The 18700-nt window shown below is 38.5% G+C and overlaps 1 protein-coding gene across 1 annotated transcript in view; it reads left to right on the forward strand.

Moving 5' to 3' along the window:
* The window catches only part of PRKD3 (protein kinase D3), a 35808-nt gene that overhangs the window by 9001 nt on the left and 8107 nt on the right, over positions 1 to 18700 (forward strand). The window contains exons 3-10 of the mRNA XM_084512468.1: positions 1221 to 1352; positions 2035 to 2192; positions 4817 to 5006; positions 7729 to 7806; positions 9542 to 9725; positions 11366 to 11489; positions 14247 to 14324; positions 15979 to 16255. Coding sequence (XP_084368594.1) covers positions 1221 to 1352; positions 2035 to 2192; positions 4817 to 5006; positions 7729 to 7806; positions 9542 to 9725; positions 11366 to 11489; positions 14247 to 14324; positions 15979 to 16255 — 1221 coding nt within the window. The remainder of the gene's footprint in view (positions 1 to 1220; positions 1353 to 2034; positions 2193 to 4816; positions 5007 to 7728; positions 7807 to 9541; positions 9726 to 11365; positions 11490 to 14246; positions 14325 to 15978; positions 16256 to 18700) is intronic.

The raw sequence follows: 18700 nt of genomic DNA on the forward strand, positions 1-18700 counted from the left end.
GTAGTTGTCTTCAGTAACGTCAGTTAGCAAACCCTGAGTGACTTTGGTTGTGTGTGTTTTGGAAATACCCTGTTGAAGTCAACCAGAAGTCAGATGTAGACTGGTAGCTAGTTAAGCTACAAATAACAGCTGGCCTAGTATTGAGCGGTGCTTTCAGGCTTTGAGGACTAAGTGCCAGACTGAAGCTGTGCTCTAGAAAGAGATGTCTTGGCTGTCATGGGGTTAGATTTGTTACTTGGGTCGATAAAGTGTGACTTCAAGAGTTCGAAGGCTGAGTGCCTTGGCTGCATTTCAGGACCTAGGCATGTTTAGTGTGTTTAATAATCGATCATCTTGGTTTGAGCTTTTCATTGCTTCTGGTTAGTGGCACATTGGGAAAACTTGTGTGTGTTCCTTCTTGACAATCTGACAGTTTCCTTATAAACAGAGACAGATCACCAGAAATTGAGGTGTTTTGAGGACATAAATCTCTTTCAGTAGGGTTTTTAAAACTGAGATGTGGGAGTCTGGATATGAAGCATTAGTGTATATTTTAGTCAAAGAATAAAAGACAATGGGGTAAGGTAATGATAGCATAATTTTTTTTTTTTTTTTTTTTACGTTACAAAGAAATAGGACAAAAACAGTACAATGGGACAAAATATATTTGTGCTTTTTTTAAGAAAAAGAACAGGACTAGTGAAGTTTGCAGTGTTCCACAGAAACTATCCGCAATTCCATTCTGACACACATCAAGTTCGTTCTAATAAACTTTTACTGAAAAAATCCTTTACAATATGAAGGAACCTGTGGAACTATCCTTTGTTTGAAAATGTTATAGGTTACAAAACAACTTGAAAATTGAATTGTTTCATCAATTGTTTACCTTTAACAAAGCTTGTTATATTTTTCCTTCTTGACTTACTGAGGTTTTCAACATGAAAGGAAAAAAAAAAAACAACACAACCTGATGATTGCAATTATTTTACTGTGACTCATACTGTTGATTGGTTGTGGCCATTAGCCTGCAAAGTCCACAGGATTTTCTTCCTCAATAAAAAAGCTTACTGAAAACTATGTAATCTTCTGAATGCATTTTTAAATGGTATACGGAATAATGCTGGTGTCTAAATGGCTTATTAGTGTTCTTTGAATCAGCCATTTTTGAAACAATCTATTCTTTTCATAAATCCTTGTTGATCTTATGGCAAGAACTGTAACTTACTGCAATTTTTTAAAAGCTTTGGCTACAGTTGAAGATTTCCAGATTCGTCCTCATGCACTTTATGTGCACTCCTACAAGGCTCCTACTTTTTGCGACTACTGCGGAGAGATGCTTTGGGGTTTGGTACGACAAGGGCTGAAATGTGAAGGTAAGTCTGATTTTCGCTGTATTTTTGTTGTGATTAGTTGTAACAGATGCAGAGGAAGAAATTGCATCTTGTTCAAAATGGAAACACATAGCATTGGAAATCCTCCTGCATCAGGAAACCTCAGTTCTGGTCTTGGCTTTAATACAAATTGTGTGACCCTGGGCAAACAAACAGCTTAACAACTGTTCTTGTCTCGCTTTGAAATAATAGCTAGCTGACAAATGCCTGTTGCTTGCTCAAGGAGCATGTACTTTGGAGAGACTCCCGAAGGGGAATCCCATTGCTTATGGCCTTCGTCCAGCTGGCTGCAGAGTGTTCTGCAACTGCTGACAGGTACCAACCCTGCCTGCTTGCTGGCTGCTCCTTGGCTCCTCTGCTCCACAGGGAGGGAGTGGTGAAAGCCTCCTGCTGGGAGAAGAAGTGAGGAGGGAGATCAGCTGCCTCAGAGTCTTGCACCTTGTTTCTAGGGCTGGGCTTACCGGAAAACAGTATTCCAGTGTGCTATGCAAAAACCGTTTCTGTGAATTGCATCAAGAACACTAAAATCAGAGAATTTAACAGAATCTGTTTCTGTCTTCACCATTCTTTTGAGCCCACTTTTAACGATTCCCTTTATCAAAAACAGTTTGTTACTATTTCTGTTACTTTTTAAAAATTTTGTCTGCAAAAATGTCTCTTTCAGGTTGTGGATTAAACTACCATAAGCGATGTGCCTTCAAGATCCCAAATAACTGTAGTGGAGTGAGGAAGAGGCGTCTGTCTAATGTGTCTTTACCAGGAGCAGGGCTTTCAGTTCCAAGGCCAGCACAAGCTGAATACACGGCCTCTGCCTCTGAAGAGGTACGTAATGTGAAAGGGGAAACCATTTCTGGCTTTAAATCTTTTAACATCTGGGGAACTAGTTGGTGTTTTAAGTGGTTGAAAATCAGTAGGAGGGAGTTGAGCTTGACCGGTATGATTAGTTTTAGTTAATTTTTAAATCTCTGGTGAGTCTTAGATTGTGACACTTACAGATAATGCTATTGCTGTGAGAAATGAAACTGGAAGGAAGAGATAACTTATGTATAATTTTGTCATTAGTCTGTCACTTGTGGTTATGTGAACTATGAGAACCTTGATTTTGGGAATGATAAAATACCTTGCCTTCATTGTAATCCAGATTCATTCTGTAATTATTGTATCATTGTAGAATGGTTATTTAGCTAGCTAAGTACAAACTGTAAGCTTTTATGTTGGGAGAGTAGAGAATGTTCCTGATATGCTGCTAAACTTTTCACAGAGAGAATCTGAAAAACCAGCCCCTATCAAGGAGGATGCAGGGGATGAAGGGCTTGTGGTAAAGCCGTCATCCATAACAGTTTTTTGTTATAATGGGTGCTATGGTTGCTAAGACATTACTGGATATACTTATAACACAGGGAGGACAAGGGGGAATGGTTTTAAATGAAAAGAGGGGAGGTTTAGGTTACAGGTTAGGATGAAATTCTTTGCTCAGAGGGTGATGAGGCACTGGCACAGGCTGCCCAGAGAAGCTGTGGATGCCCCATCCCTGGAGGTGTCCAAGATCAGGTTGGATGGGGCTTTGGGCAACCTGGTCTGGTGGGAGGTGTCTCTGCCCATGGCAGGGATTGGAAACAGGTGATCTTTAAGGTCCCTTCCAATCCTTTTCTGTGATTACAACCCTGTTCTGTGATTCTATGACAGAACAGATGGTTATTGGATCCACTAATTTCATTGCAGCTTTTACCAAGGGGTAAAAGGTGTGCTTTTGACACTTAGTCTTTCCCACTTATCTAAGTTTCTATTACTTTACAGTATAACTGTTATGTTCTTGTCGTAGTTTAAAATATAATTTATTTAGGTTGTCTAGTACAAGAATGTATTTTTTTTGCTCTGAGCTAAGAAGTATAATTTTGAGTCATGAAATATATTAATGCTGCTGTTTATGACTATTGGTAAGATTTTGTTTAGTGAACATAAAATAGTGTTTCTCCTCTCATGGAATTTCCTAGTGTTTATGACTTCTGCATACCTATTTAGTACCTCTTCAGTAACTCACAGAATCACAGAATTTCTAGGTTGGAAGAGACCTCAAGATCATCGAGTCCAACCTCTGACCTAACGCTAACAATGCCCACTAAACCATATCCCTAAGGTCTACATATAAATGTATTTTAAAGACATCCAGGGATGGTGACTCCACCACTTCCCTGGGCAGCCTGTTCCAATGCCTCACAACCCTTTCAGTAAAGAAGTTCTTCCTAACATCTAACCTAAAACTCCCCTGGCTCAACTTAAGCCCATTCCCCCTCGTCCTGTCACCAGGCACGTGGGAGAACAGACCAACCCCCACCTCGCTACAGCCTCCCTTGAGGTACCTATAGAGAGCGATAAGGTCGCCCCTGATCCTCCTCTTCTCCAGGCTGAACAAGCCCAGCTCCCTCAGCCGCTCCTCGTAGGACTTGTTCTCCAGGCCCCTCACCAGCTTCGTCGCCCTTCTCTGCACCCGCTCAAGCACCTCCATGTCCTTCTTGTAGCGAGGGGCCCAAAACTGAACACAGTACTCGAGGTGCGGCCTCACCAGAGCTGAGTACAGGGGGACGATCACCTCCCTAGCCCTGCTGGTCACACCGTTTCTGATACAAGCCAGGATGCCGTTGGCCTTCTTGGCCACCTGAGCACACTGCTGGCTCATATTCAGCCGACTATCCACCATCACTCCCAGGTTCTTCTCTGCCTGGCAGAGCAACTCTTTGCTATCTGGCTTCTACTATTGGCTTAGATTATCAGTAGTATATTATGGTAATTGCTGTTAATCTTCCAGCAGTCTTACTTTCATGTGTGGGGCCACATTTTCCTCTACAGTTTTTTAGATTTAGATAACTGTAAGTTTATCCTGCTTGAAAGTTCAGTAAGATATTGAGTATTTGTTTGTTTGACTTTACAAAATACTTTTAATTTTTTAAAAAATATTTTTGCCTAACTTAATAAGCTATCCAGGCACGAAGTACTTTGCTTTTGAAAACTGGTAATGTGAGGTAATTGTGGTTTCCTAGTTTGCCTACCTCCAGAGTTCTCCATTTAATCCCCGATTTGGGGGTCTGTATATGCTATCTGTGAATGTGGCCAGGTTGCTCTAATAAAAAAAAAAAAAAAAAAGTCATAAGAATGAATTTTGGCCTTGTTTTTTGGCATTTTAGTTCCTGTGGAAATACAGATTCATGCATACTTTCCTGAACTTTGCAAGGCTTTTCCATCTGGTGTTTTCTTTTTTTTTTTTTTTTTTTTTAATAATTTATTTTATCAAAATGTCCTCTTAAAGCTTCTTGGCCAGGGTTTGCTTTCTTTATCTGATCACTTTCAGTGCCAACTCTTTGTCCCACCCGCACCTCACTTTTCTCCCCTGCTTTCCCTCTGAAGTGGAGCTCTGTTGATGCAAGTGCTGCATACCTTCTGTATTCTAGCGCTGCTGCCCAGAACCTAGTAAAAGGATTCCCTCTTGGAGTGGCCGTCCCATCTGGATGGAAAAAATGGTGCTTTGCAGAGTGAAGGTTCCTCACACCTTTGCTGTTCACTCTTATACTCGTCCCACCATATGCCAGTATTGCAAACGGCTCCTCAAGGGCCTTTTTCGCCAAGGAATGCAGTGTAAAGGTAAGCGCTTAATTTTCTGCCACAGCAATGAATTTCAGTAAAGGTCTTCTATATAGAACTTATTTAAACATACATTTTGATTACTAGAAGCTTGTATACTGCAAAATAAAGCAGTGTACATATTTGAAAATTGCATGTTCTTAAGAGTGTTACAGCACTCGTCCTTTTCATTTGAGTGGACTGTGCATTCTGTTTCCATTTTTATGAAAAATGAGATCTAATCATGTAGAATGGAACACTAATTTTAGGATAATTCTGAAGTATTAATGAAAATGGGAAGTCCTTTTCTTTGTCTTCTAGACTCATCAATAAAGACTTTAGAAGTTTTCCCTATATTGTTCTAATACAGGATAATGATGATTATATTTGTTTATATTGATGACTATGTTTTTGGAAAATTTCATAAAGATAGGTACCTTTCCTGAAGTAGCTTAGGTTCCATCAGTTGTATATTTTTTATTTAGCATACGTTAAGATGCATGGCTTCAGCTCTTAGACTCTTCCATGAAGTTCCCAGGATGTAATTAAAGCATTGCGATTTTCTTGTGGCACTTCATTACTGGATTGTACAGGTGTGTTAGCTTTGTTGCAGGAAAGAAAACTGTAGTGAAGAATCCTAAATATTAATACGGGAAGGACTTTTAATTTCTCATGTGAGTTTGTCAAATGTGAGTACCAGAGGCTAACATATTGAAAGAGATCACTTAAAGCGAAAACTGTAAGCTTACAGCTGTGTTAGCTTTCTGTTGACTAAATATACTGCTGTTTTGTATATGAAAGAGTAGTTTTATTTCTGTTTTTGTTTTATTAATTTGCAGGTCTTTTAGTCTACTTGAAGTATGCATCCCTGTTTGATTTTTCAATTGCTGTATCTCTTAGACATGTGTAATAATGAAGCCTGTAAAAGATGTTTTGCAGTTTTAACTTTTAAATGCCAGTGACCATACACAGTTGTTGTGATTGTATATACAGCTATGAAAAACTGGGCTTACAACTTCATTTTCAGTAAAATGAATGACACTGGATAGAAAACTGTTAATATATAGAAAACGAGGCTAGAAAAATATTAAACTTACACACAGAACATGAATAAATATATTAATAGGCATTTATGCAGTTGTATCTTATATGTATTTTTAATATATTGGTAACTGATGTCAATCAAAATATTTTTATACTGCTTTGACATACAGATTCTTAATGTTTCCCACTGACTTCCTTGCTCAGATTCCCAAAGTCTGGGGTCTTGCAGCAGTCTCATGTTCTGGAGTGTCTCTGAGAGCCCTGCATTTCTTAAATTCATCGGGGCTTGTACTCTAGACTGTGAGATGATCTTTGGGATGCTAATGCTATATTTATATTAAATTAAATGTGCCCAGGAACATTCCTGGACACTGAGGTCAACTAGGACAAAATGGTCTTTACTCACGCCCAAGTTATCTTAGCCTCCCAACCCTGAGTGGCTGCGTGTGGATGGCTTGTTGGGAACAATGTCATAGGATGCTCTAATTTATGAACTAGGTCTGGGAACTGTTTGGGACTGTGCTAGTGCCGTAGGCTAAAAGCATGTTAGGGATTGTGGCTGTTTACTAGACTAGAGTTGCACTGCAGTACTGAAGAATTTTTCTGGACGTCAAGAGTAAGTCAATCCTAATAAGTTAGTTTTTCTAGTTTCCTGGGAGGATCTGAAATTTCTCCATTTCTTCCAGCCTCCTTCAGACTGGCGAAGTAACGGTATTCAATAATACGGACTGTAAACATTGCTACAGAAAGGACAATTTATTAGTCTTCTAGAATTCTTCCTCTTAGGCACTCAGAAGCTAAACCAGGTTGCAGCTGGCCCCAGGGTTTGGCTACTCAGCTACTAAACCAGGAATGATAATGTCTTTCTTATTTGGACTTACAGGGAAAAAGCATGATGAACTTTCTCTGGATAGCAGAAATGGGCTAAATTATTGCTTTGAAAACAGCTGTGGGGACACTAGGGAGCTTTAAAATTCATGATATGGATATGCAATTGAAAATTACAGTGATGCTGCTAGTAAAGGAAATTCCTGTAATGCTACTAACGGGTGCCGGACTATTGAGTAGGCAGCATCTGATACCTCAAATGCAGAAATGGCACACATCCAAGTTATATTCAATCTCCACATCAGGCCAGATCTGGATGTGCAGTATTCTGTCAGCCACGTGTCCAAGGAGAGATTTGGGCAGGCAGATATGGAGCTTCATTGATGTCTGGCCAAATCTGTAGCCTGAATGATAGGGGAACTGAACTTTGGGATTTACTGCAAAGCATACTTGCTCCGCGGTACAGGAGTGTGATCCTAGGGGCTATGGTGGCTGCAAGTCTTAAGCAGCAGGTGGGGAAACATGATAGAGATGAGACATTTAAAACAAGTAGCAATGGAAAAAAAGGGTGTGGAACAGATGAGAGGATGGGGAAAATTACATCATAATGGAAAAAAAATAACTAGAGGGAAAGCTATAGAAGTAAAATCTTTTGTACTGGGAAGGGAAGTGCTGACATAATAAACAGTGGTTGGACAAATCATGAGACATCAGGACAAGATCATAAATTCTGGAAGTGATCTCATCAGTACTGTCTTCTGTTATGTGCATCTGGACTGAAGCTTGTGAAGGAAGTCGTGATTGTATGTTAGTGTCTGCTTGAAGAGGAGTAAAATCCTGGTATCTTGGGCTTATTTATCTTCTGTTTTAGATTGCAGATTCAATTGTCACAAACGTTGTGCATCTAAAGTGCCTAAAGACTGTCTTGGAGAGGTGACTTTCAATGGAGGTAAGATGAGAAACATTTCAGCTTTTGACGTCCTAGTTTTTGAATATTTTGCATGCTTTTATTTTACTTTCCCATTTTTTTTCACCTGAGATTGTTGACGATTAAAAGATTGACTGTAAAACGTATTTTGGTGGCTTTGATTTTACTTAATCAGTCTTGGCAAGTATAGTATGCTTTGCTTGATTGTGATTGTTCATAGAAAATGAAAAATTGAGAAATCTTCTTAATGTGCAAAAACTAACACTTATTGTTAATCATCTCATTGTTCACTGGAAACTGTTCATTGCAAACTGTGCCAGTGCTCAGTCACCTGCACAGTTAAAAAAAAAAAAAAAAAAAAAAAAAAAAGTGTTCCCTGGTGTTCATATCATATAGAGCCTCCTATGTTCCATTTTTTGTGTGCCCATTGCCTTTTGTCCTGTCCCTGGGCACCACCAAAAGGAGCCTGGCTCTGACCTTTGCACCCTCCTTTCAGGGATTCCTGTACATTGATGAGATCCCCCCCGAGCCTCCCTTTCTGCACAGTGAACAGGCTCAGCTCTCTCAGCCTCTCCTCATAGGAGAGACATTAACATACTGGAGAGAGCCCAGTGAGAAAGAAATTTTGTTGATTTCCTTTTCTTCAAAAGCTGTGTAGACATGGTCCTGGTGACCCTTCTTGAGCAGAAAGGTTGGAATAGATGAGCTCCAGAGGTCTCTCACAGTCTCAGCCATTCTGTGATGTGCTGCCCAAAATCTTGGGACTTGTAATTTTTATTTTTGGGGGGAATAAAATTGGTAACATCCAGCAGATTGCACTGAATTGCAGAGCCTGATTCAGAGGCTTAGGCAGCAGCCCTGTGTGTCATTGGGTCTGCTGTAATTGCACAGCATATCCCGTCGTTAGTGTTTGCCTTTTCCAGCTTCAAGGCTCTTGTCTGGGTCTTGAGACTGGTGGCCGTGAACTATTATGTTGAACTTGTTGCAGCAGCCTGTTTTCAACACCCTTGTGGTGCTAAGGTGTTAGGCTATGTAATTTGGGAACTACAGTTTCAGACAATTTTTTCTCTTGTGGACTAAAGTCTGGGTAATTTTTTTTTCTATTGTTAAATGGGGCTCTCAGAAAAAGAACAAACAAAAAATAACAACAAAAAAAAACACAGACACAAACAAGAACAACAGAGGGCTGTGGATGAAAGTGTTAATATCTTTTTATTCTTAGTTTTCAACTGTGCAAGTTGTAGAACTTCAGGTAATTTTAAAGTGCCAGCAAAGAGTCAGATGTGAATAAGACCTGTTCTGCTTTTCTCTTCTACAGCACCACAGCACCCTCTTTTCTTTCTTTTGATGTTATGGGCTGCAAGGGCAGCAAGAGTAGAATTGAGTTTCTGTTGATGAAGTATTTGATCTGCATAGGCATTAGTTGCCTGGATCGTCTCTAGCCATCAAGAGGTCACTTTGTACCAGTCGCTTGTGGAACAGAATTACTTAGTGAGATGTGGATGTACGCATTAAGATTTTCACTAAAACCCTTTCAATATGGCTGTTGTTTTGGTTGGCTTTCTCTTGCCCTGATATTAAGCAAAAGCAAATTGACAACGTTTGTTGGGATATTCTGTATCATTTAGCAAAAACTTGAGGATTTTGTATATTCATATTGCACTAGTATGTTTACTTGCATAAATGGGAACTGGAGAAGATGATTTTTTTTCAATTGTATATTTGAAATAATATCTGAATCCTGTATTGCTTCTAGAACCTGCTAGCCCAGGCCAGGATTTGGACATGCCAATGGAGGTTGATAGCAGTGAAATGAACAGTGATGGTAGCCGGGGTCTTGATGATACTGAGGAGCCCTCTCCTCCAGAGGACAAAATCTTCTTTATGGATCCATCTGACCTCGATGCAGACAAAGATGAAGAAGCTGTCAAAACCATTAGGTAAGTCATAAAGTGGATTTCAGTGCTCTGGGTGCACTTTCCTCAATATTTGAAGTAAAACTTTGAATAAAACATTTCTGAGTAGTCTAGCTGTACTGCCTAATGTTTTTCTTTTCTTTTCTTTTTTTTTTTTTTTTTTTTTTTTTTACTTGAAACTGCTTTGTAAAGTTATCTTGTCCCAGGTAAATCTGAAAAATAAATAAATTGAAATAATGTAGTCTTTTCTGACTGAGAAAGTCCCATGCTATGACTGCTATTCAAGAAATAAGACAGATTATTAAAGCATGGTAAAATGCATGCCTTAGGCTAAGTCATATTTTAAGGCTAAGACATGACTAAGATCTTCATGACTTCAGCCTAGGGGGGTCTAGAGACATCTTCCCCAGATCAGGTTGCTCAAAGCCCTGTCCAGTCTGCCTGTGAACACTACCAGAAGTAGTTCCTTTGAGGTTTGTCCTCTTTACTTTCTGTATTCTCATAAAATCATAGAACAGCTCAGGTTGGGAGGCACCTTGAAAGATCATCAGGTTCAACCTTTTATATGTTTTTGGGAGGGAAAGAGAACCTAGATGAGATTATCTAGCACCCTATCCAGTCGCATTTTGAAAACCTCCAGTGATGTGAATTCTACCATGTCACTGGGAAACTTCTTGTTCTGAATAGTGTTATCCTGATTTTAAGTCATTCTTAAAAACTGAAGAGCAGTTGTAGTAGGCCAAACAAGGGTGATTTTAGCCCAGTGTCTCATAGCAAATATTTAAGGAAGAGTATAAGAACAGGAAGCACATACAATGATACCTTTCCAGTTTTCAGTGATTTATAGCTCAAGGACTTCCTGAGTTGGAAGTAGCATCTTTTTTTTTTGTGTTCCACCTCTAGATAGGATTTTTCCATGTAATTCTAACTGCATCTGAAGCAATTTAAATTTTCAGTATGTTCAGCGTCTTGTGGCAGCCACTTCTACCATATAACTGCGTGCCATCTTAAAGCATTCTTATGTTTTGGTTTGGAATTTATCATATGATTTTCTGTGATTGCAAAGCATTCTGCTAGCACCACATGTAGGAGCTGTGGTGCTAAGTGGGCAATGTGGTGGTGTATTCCACCCTGAATGCTATCAAAACCTTTTGTTTAACTAATGACTCTCAACATCTTAGGCTGTCATATACTTGTCTGCAGGAAAGTTAATATCGATGAACATTGATAAAACTTTCTAGTATGATTTGAATTAATGCACTTCTGTTTGTTTTCATAAAGAGAAAATGTACTTTATTAGTGTAATATTATGTTATAATATAGTTGATGTAGGCAAGAGAAAGTAATAGCAATGCTGATGTTAATCATTTTTATGTTGGGCTAAGAATCAAGTGGCCAGTTAATTGTTTTGAGAGAATGATTTCTGTGGTTATCCCTATTCCACTGTGCTTCTTTTTGTCTTTCTGTAATGCCACTTAAGTACTGCAATACTTGCATTTGGACAGCTAGTGGGAGCTCAGATTTCTTATCAATTTCATCTATCAGTGAGATAAAGTTGGGAAGAGAAGGTGCCTGTTTTATACATTTAGCCAATAGTTCAAGTACCGTTATAATTGCAATACTGTTGTATTTTAATTTAAATACTAACTGTTCTATCTTTTTAGTCCCTCAACAAGCAATAATATTCCTCTCATGAGGGTTGTACAGTCCATCAAGCATACAAAGAGGAAGAGCAGTACAATGGTGAAGGAAGGATGGATGGTCCACTATACTAGTAGAGACAATCTGGTCAGTGACTTTGATTCTTCGTACATTAACTTAAATTATTTCTCTAAACCAGTGTACTTTATTTATCTAGATATACTGATTTACGGTATCATCTGACATAATTTAGCAATTGTGTTCATTAGAAAAAATTCCGGTGCACCTGTAGTTCATTCACAATCCTTCGTGGGGTGATTCAGTAATTTTCATTTTAGAAAGTACTTTTCATTTTAGAAAGAGAAGCATCTCTGAACTGTCTCAAATGAATAGCATCTTTAAGATTTCAGCTTTCCCAAAACTGGAATAATTTGTTTACTTATATCTTCCTTCTGTTTGGAAGTTTTTTCAATTACATGAAAAGGTGAAAATTGTTATAAAATGATGAGTACTTAAACAGTTAACCATATTCTAGTGGTCAAGGTATTGAGTAAATGTAATATGTAGATATGGAAGTCCTTCATTCCTCTAGCATTAATTCTATTTGGAAGTATTATTGAGCACCGTTTCCTCCCTCAGCCTGCTATTTCTCTTCATGTCAGTGGAATAAAGACCTGTGGCTTGGCTGCATATCCTTAGGTATGTAAGCATCTTTCACAAGGACTATGTTGGTTTGCAGTGCTACCAGTAATGATCTCTGAAACCTTCTTAGGCAAGTTCCTTGTTTTTATATATTAAGGAGGAAGATAAGGAAGGATAGCTGGCTGTCTGGTGGGAGAGAGTGAATTTATTCATCTGAGGAGATGAAAGAAAAATATGAAGTCGAGAAGTTTCCAGAGCTTGTGACACCCAGTTTGTCACGTTGAAACTGTTCATGAAAAGCAGCATTGTATTCTTTGTCTCCATGCAGGAGTCTGATAGAAGGAGACTTCAGGAATTTAGAGAGGCAAGGTTTATTTCAGTTATGTTGCAGTCAAGCTTAAGGGTGTGATACTAGTCAGCTCAGGTTACTGCAGTATTTTCACTTGTTTTGATTGTCACCTAGACAGACCGCCACAAGTGGTCTGTCGAAAGCTGCCTTGCAAACCAACTCTTGAAAGTACAGTTTTCTAATTAACATGTGTATTTATCACAAATCAAAGTAAATATCTACCATATTTCAGCCCAGACTCTTAAATAAGCACTACTGTCAGCTGGCTATCAAATTAGGACCAGGTGGTAGACAGAAGACGAGTAGCTCTAGCAGTGTTCAGGGTAGATGTGATATTCAGATCTGATTTCATCTTTCAGTACAGTCAGTACGTTTTTTCCGTGGATTCAATGATCAGATTGTACACCTTACCTTAGTTTGATAATTTTTATTTGTCAGTTTGGCTGCCACCTAGATGATAGCTACCAAAAAGGTGGTATAAATGAAATAGAGTATTCTGTTCCAAAGCTAGGTACCTTCAGCCAAGCAAGATTTGAGAGAGCTTCCTAATGGGAGGAAGCTTTTGTATTAAGCATTGCAACATCAGATATATTAATTGATCACTTCGGTCTCAGCACTGTTAGCCTATTTCTTATTCCTGATATGATTTTAGCTTTCCATCAGTTCCAATGATGTTTGTTTTACCAGCAATATCCCTATACTTCTTGCTGACCCTGGGTAACACTGTATTTTACACTTCATAAGGAGAAGTTTCCAATCATCATCTGTATTCTTGTTTTCCTTGCTCAGAGCCCTTCCTTTCTCAGTATGCAGTATAAGCATATATTGAATCCCCAAGTACTTACCAACCTGTTCCATAAACACTCTTCTCCACAGGTCTTCCCTGACTTACATTTCAAAAAAACCACCACATATACATGTATGTCAAAAGGATGGGTGTACCCTTATCCTTTCACCCAGCTTCTATTCAGTGCTGGCTTGGAATTCTGTTAGGTTAAATCTCTTCATGTCCAAGCTTTCTTGGCTGAACTCCTACAGGTGGTCCTAGCTTCACCATGATTTAAGCTCTGCATTTGGTTTTAATGAGGGTATTAAGTTTCTAAATGTTGTAAAAGTAGGCCAGAGCTAGCGGTCTTTGATTTTTCTTCCAGAAAATAATGTTTTTTAACTATATGAACATGGTGCAAGCAAAGTAAGTTAGATCCATATGGCTACGTTAGCTTTCACATGCTTTTTTATTTTGAGGAATGTTCCTGTGCTTAAGATTATTGGACAGTTATGTGCATCAAGCATATTGCTTTTTTTGTGGAGAAGGTACTTCTTGTTCGTGAAGACTTCTGAAAAATGGCTATTTTAGTCTGTCTTGATTTTTGTTTTATTTTTTTCCCCCAAGATATTTTGTCCACCTGAGTCTTCTAATTTGTCTTTCTTGCCACTGTGCACTTTTGACCTTCTAGAATTTTGTGTTGACAAAATGATTAAGGACTCACTAGGCTTGCTCAGTCCTTAAACACATGAGATCTTGTGAGGGCATGGAAGGAGAAAGCATGGCTCCCGTAATTGTTACTGAATGAAAATAATTCAGGTTTTGTGAGTACATACGCCTGGAGTGAAACTTGTGTAGGTAGGTGTTTGCTGTAGGAGGTAACAATTGTTGTCACCACTGTCAGAGTAAGGTAAGTTATATTTTCTCTGGTTTGTGGAAATATTTCTGCTAGCCTCTTCTTGAGTTTTAAAAAATAATCATAAAAAACCTGCATTTCCAAAGTATTTTTCATGTGTCTAGCCTAAGATGCAACTGTAGATTAACTTTACTTGATTATCATAGTTGTTTAAAGCATTTCTAATTTAAATAATTGGATAAATAAAGTCCTGTCATTGATTTATTCCTTTTTGTACTGTGCATTTTCTAGAGAAAAAGACATTACTGGAGACTGGACAGCAAATGCCTCACACTGTTTCAAAATGAATCTGGAACAAAATATTACAAGGTACTTAATGACGAGTAATAACTGTGTTGCACTTGATTTACTCCAGGTGCTTTATGGACTTGAAATATGTCCCAATGAATAGTATACTAAGTATTATCTCAATTTTCCGTATCTTTTTTTAATCAAAACTGTGACAGGTCAAAATTTGGCCAAAGCTCGTAAGTGGGAAGAACCAAGACTAACTCTCTGAAGCTGCTTGCAGCTCCTGTTTTAATCCTCGAGTATATCTCTTCTGATGTTTTACATGTTCTGTTCTCCTAAATTGCCTTGCATATTGAGCTTTCTTCGCAATTCCTAGGTGATGTGTTTGGCTGTGAGTCTACTTAAAGGCTAGGATTTTTGCATTCTGTAAGAAGTGTGGGAAAGTTTGCATGCTTAAATATTTTATTTTCTGGTTCCCAAAATGAAATTCCCAACTGTACAACTGAAAGTTACAAGTAAGATTTAGAGGAAAATTTACTCTGCAGCCTGGCATAAATGAAGCTTAGCAATGAGTATGTTATATTGCTAATATATTAATGTGTTCAGTGGTGGAATGTTCAGAAAATGTCTTTAAATGTATAAAACAGGATTTTTCCCTTTCTCGTCTTACACCCTTAGGTGGGGTCCAAATCTTGCAGCTTCTTCCCTTATAACATCTCTAAGATCAAGCCTTTTCTCTGTACGCCCAGCTAAACTTGCCCAGATCCTTTTCATCCCTATCTTGACCGCTGCAGTCTCTTCTTCTCAGACCTCCCTGATACTTGTATTGCCCTGTGCGTTCAAAACACAGCTGGTAAAATATGTTCCTTGCTTGTTGCTCCGTCCTGTCACTGCTTTTAGTCCTTTTACTTGCCCCTTTGCCCCCCTTTTTTACTGCTTAAATATTAGGTTATTTGTCTTTACTGTTAGAAAATCCAGTTGTTACCTCTGTGTTTATTTGCTCTTCATCTGAATCAGCTGCTGTCTTTTAACCCCATAATGCCAGCCTGGTGTTCACCTGCTTGTTCGCTACTCTTGCAAGTGATGTGCACCTGTACGCCTTCCTATACATGTGGAACGTCCTTCTCCAACTAGTGTCAACTTACAACCGTTTTTTCCTTCAGATCTGTTCTCTGTACTGCTTCATGCCTCGATCTTAAGCTGGCAAGGTAGAGGAGCTGAAAGAAGTTAAGATCTATACGAAAGAGAATCTTTACCAAAAATAATTCAGATACATGAAGCAGTGCTTTTTGGCTAGCTTACATAACCACATCCTGTTCCTAATGTTGTCTTGTTTCACTTTTTTCCCTGTCATGTTCTTCTCTAGCTAAGCTGTATAAACTATAGGGGGAGAGAAACAGTCACTCCATAGCTGCGCATCGCTCATATGTTGGGGTGGAGTGTGTCGTGCTGAATATAAATGCAGGTTATAAAGAGAATGGTGATGGTATGGAAGGCACTGTGGTGGGGCTGACAGTCTCTCTAGGCATGTATACAGGAATTTAGAAAGCTGTGGGAGGGTGATGGTTGTCTACAGTTTGACATCAGTTACAAAGCTTGTTTGTTTTTTTTTTGTTTTGGTATTTTCATGCATGTGCTTTGATTTGTCTGCAAACACTTTAAGTTCTGAACATCAGTGTATTTAAGTATTATATGCATTTTCATTTTTTTCATCTTTAATATTTTTCTTCAGGAGATTCCACTTTCAGAAATTCTCCAGGTGACTCAGCCTCGAGATTTTTCAAACGTGGTGCAGGGCAGCAACCCATACTGTTTTGAGATCATCACTGACACGATGGTGTACTTTGTTGGCGAAAACAATGGCAGCAGTCATCACAGTCCTGTTCTTGCTGCCACCGGAGTTGGACTTGACGTAGCTCAGGGCTGGGAGAAAGCCATTCGTCAGGCTTTGATGCCAGTCACTCCTCAAGCTAGCGTATGCACTGCTGCAGGACAAGGAAAAGATCACAGTAAGCAGGCAGACAAGGCACTATTACTCATATTCTGAAGCTGTAAATTACAGATTCCTTTTCAGAAAAGTTCTTACGAAGAATGGAGTATTTTTGTCAATTCTCTGCTGAATTGGGTCCATAATCTTCCACCAGTTTCTAAGAAGTGACGTTCAAGTTTGTGGAGGGTATATGGGCAAATCTTTTACCTGTTGTAGCAGGAAGTAGTAGTTAAGAATCGGATTTCCCCTATGAATGCACATTACAAAACCTTTATCACAGGAGCATTGAGAGCTCACACGTTGTTGTTGGTTGTAAAAAAGGGACTATAGTTTAGATATTTCTAACATAAACTTCCATACGTATATTTATTTTAGATGATATATATGCATACATTGGATGCTATTTGATATTGTCACCTATGTTTAGAAAATAAAATTGCAAAATGTCTGTAGCTAAGGAGAAGGAAAGGAGTTAGTGCTGAAGTGTGATAACTGCGAATGATGGAGAGAACTTATGCTGAGCTGTGGGTAGTAGTTTTTAAAAAAAATATATCTTCATATTGTGCCCCTGCTACCCTTTTTCTCTGGCACAGGATCATATTCATTATCAAGGCTCCATGAAGCATACACTGTGCTCTTTCTCTTCAGACATCTTGTTCCGTGCAACAACATCCATGCACGTTCTGTACAGGCATTTATGCTTTCATTCCTTAGTTTCCTTTCATCTTCCACCTACTCCTTAATCTTCTTTTGGTGATGTATATTTTTTTTCTGGAGATCCTGAGATTAGTTTTCCTCTCTCTGGTATCTCATTATTCTGCATCAGCAACAGTTCAGTTCATGTAAATGCTAATCGTAGGTAAAGGCACTTACTGAAAACCATGGTCTGCAGTGGTAAACTATGAAATGGTAGTCCTGGTATTTCTGTTTAATTATTGTGAAGAAACATTTTCAAGAAGGTGTCTCAAGCAGGCCATGAACTTAAGTGATATGCCACTTCTGATAAGGAAGTACTACTTTCAAACACATACATACCTGTTTTTTAAAACCTAAAGCTTACTGTTGATGAGAGACTTGCAAACACGGTTGCAATTTGTAGTGTCAAAACGTCCATGAGGCACGAGATAGTCAATTTATACCATGTTCTAGCCAGCAAGCAATTAGTAATGAGGATACTCTTCCAGTCTGACCCATTAGAAACAATCCTTTCTGACCCTTTACCTGGTGTTTGGGATAGGATGTTTCTTTCTAGGACGTTTCTGAGCTGAAACGGGAGCAGACACATTAAAGGCAGAGGAACAGTTCAGTAAGCTATTACATGGTATAAATTACATGCTGAATTCTGGCATTACTGTTTTCTTCAGAGATGTCAGCATTTCAGTCCTTACTTGTGTGCATTTTGAACACTTCAAAAAACTAGCTTGGAGTAAGTTAATCTGTACCTAATGTGAGGAAGAAGGTATTTTGTGTTCTGTGTTCTGTAGCCATTTGTGGAGAAGGGTTCAGTGTGTTCTCTTAAACAGTTTCAAAAACCGTATCTTCATTTTTTTTTTTTTTAATAGTTGACTTGTTTCAACTTTGCTGCAATTTGTCCTTAGTCACTTTTTAGTATGCCTTTGTGTTTTTTTGTTTCTTTGTTTTCCCGTGTGCTCTGTGTTGTCGTTACAATACGGACTTGACCATCTTCAGATAGAGGGCAGTAATCACTAGACATATGCAGAGCTGTAGTTCCAATTGGTATTTCAGATGCAGTGTTCAGAGTGCCTTTGAGAACTACTATTTGTTGCTCTCTTAAGTCTGTAAATTCCTTCTTTGAGGTAGGGTACAGGTGACAAAAATCAGGTACATTTTCTTTGTTCTCTGAAACATCGGTTCTGAAACACAATGCTCTTCTTAGGGTGATAAATATTCTTTTCAAAGTGCTAGTAAATCTGTAGTGTACTCTGTATTCACCTGATATGTGAAGTAGTGTTTTTTTTTTTATTTTTGAGAATTAGCATTATAAGTAGTAGGTGTCCATTTTCTGAAATGCTTGACCTCTATCTTGAAGTCAAAGGAAAAAGATTCTTTCTGCCTTCATGCATCTCTTCTTGTCTGTGCATCCTAATGTTATTTCTGGAATGAAAATTTTGTCAACATCGTTGTAGGCTGAAAAGAAATTATACATCTTTTTCCGGTGCTTTTACTTGCAAGGTATACTTTCAAGATGTGCTCTGAAATTCCCAGGATTGAAAGGCTTCTGTAGTTTATCCATGAAATCCTTTGCTTACATTGTGGGTTTTACTGCTTTCCTAAATTATCAAGTCTTCTGTTACTTGCTTTGCTTGATTTATTTCCTTTTCTTATACATCAATTCTTAAAGCTACAGAAAATCTGTAACCACATTCATTTGACTACAAAGGATCTACTTGGTCCTCTTATATTTTTTTAAATTACTACCAGAATTCTTAGTAGTTCATTGAAT

The sequence above is a fragment of the Aythya ferina genome (genome assembly GCF_964211825.1).
Source record: "Aythya ferina genome assembly, chromosome: 3".
NCBI lineage: Eukaryota > Metazoa > Chordata > Aves > Anseriformes > Anatidae > Aythya > Aythya ferina.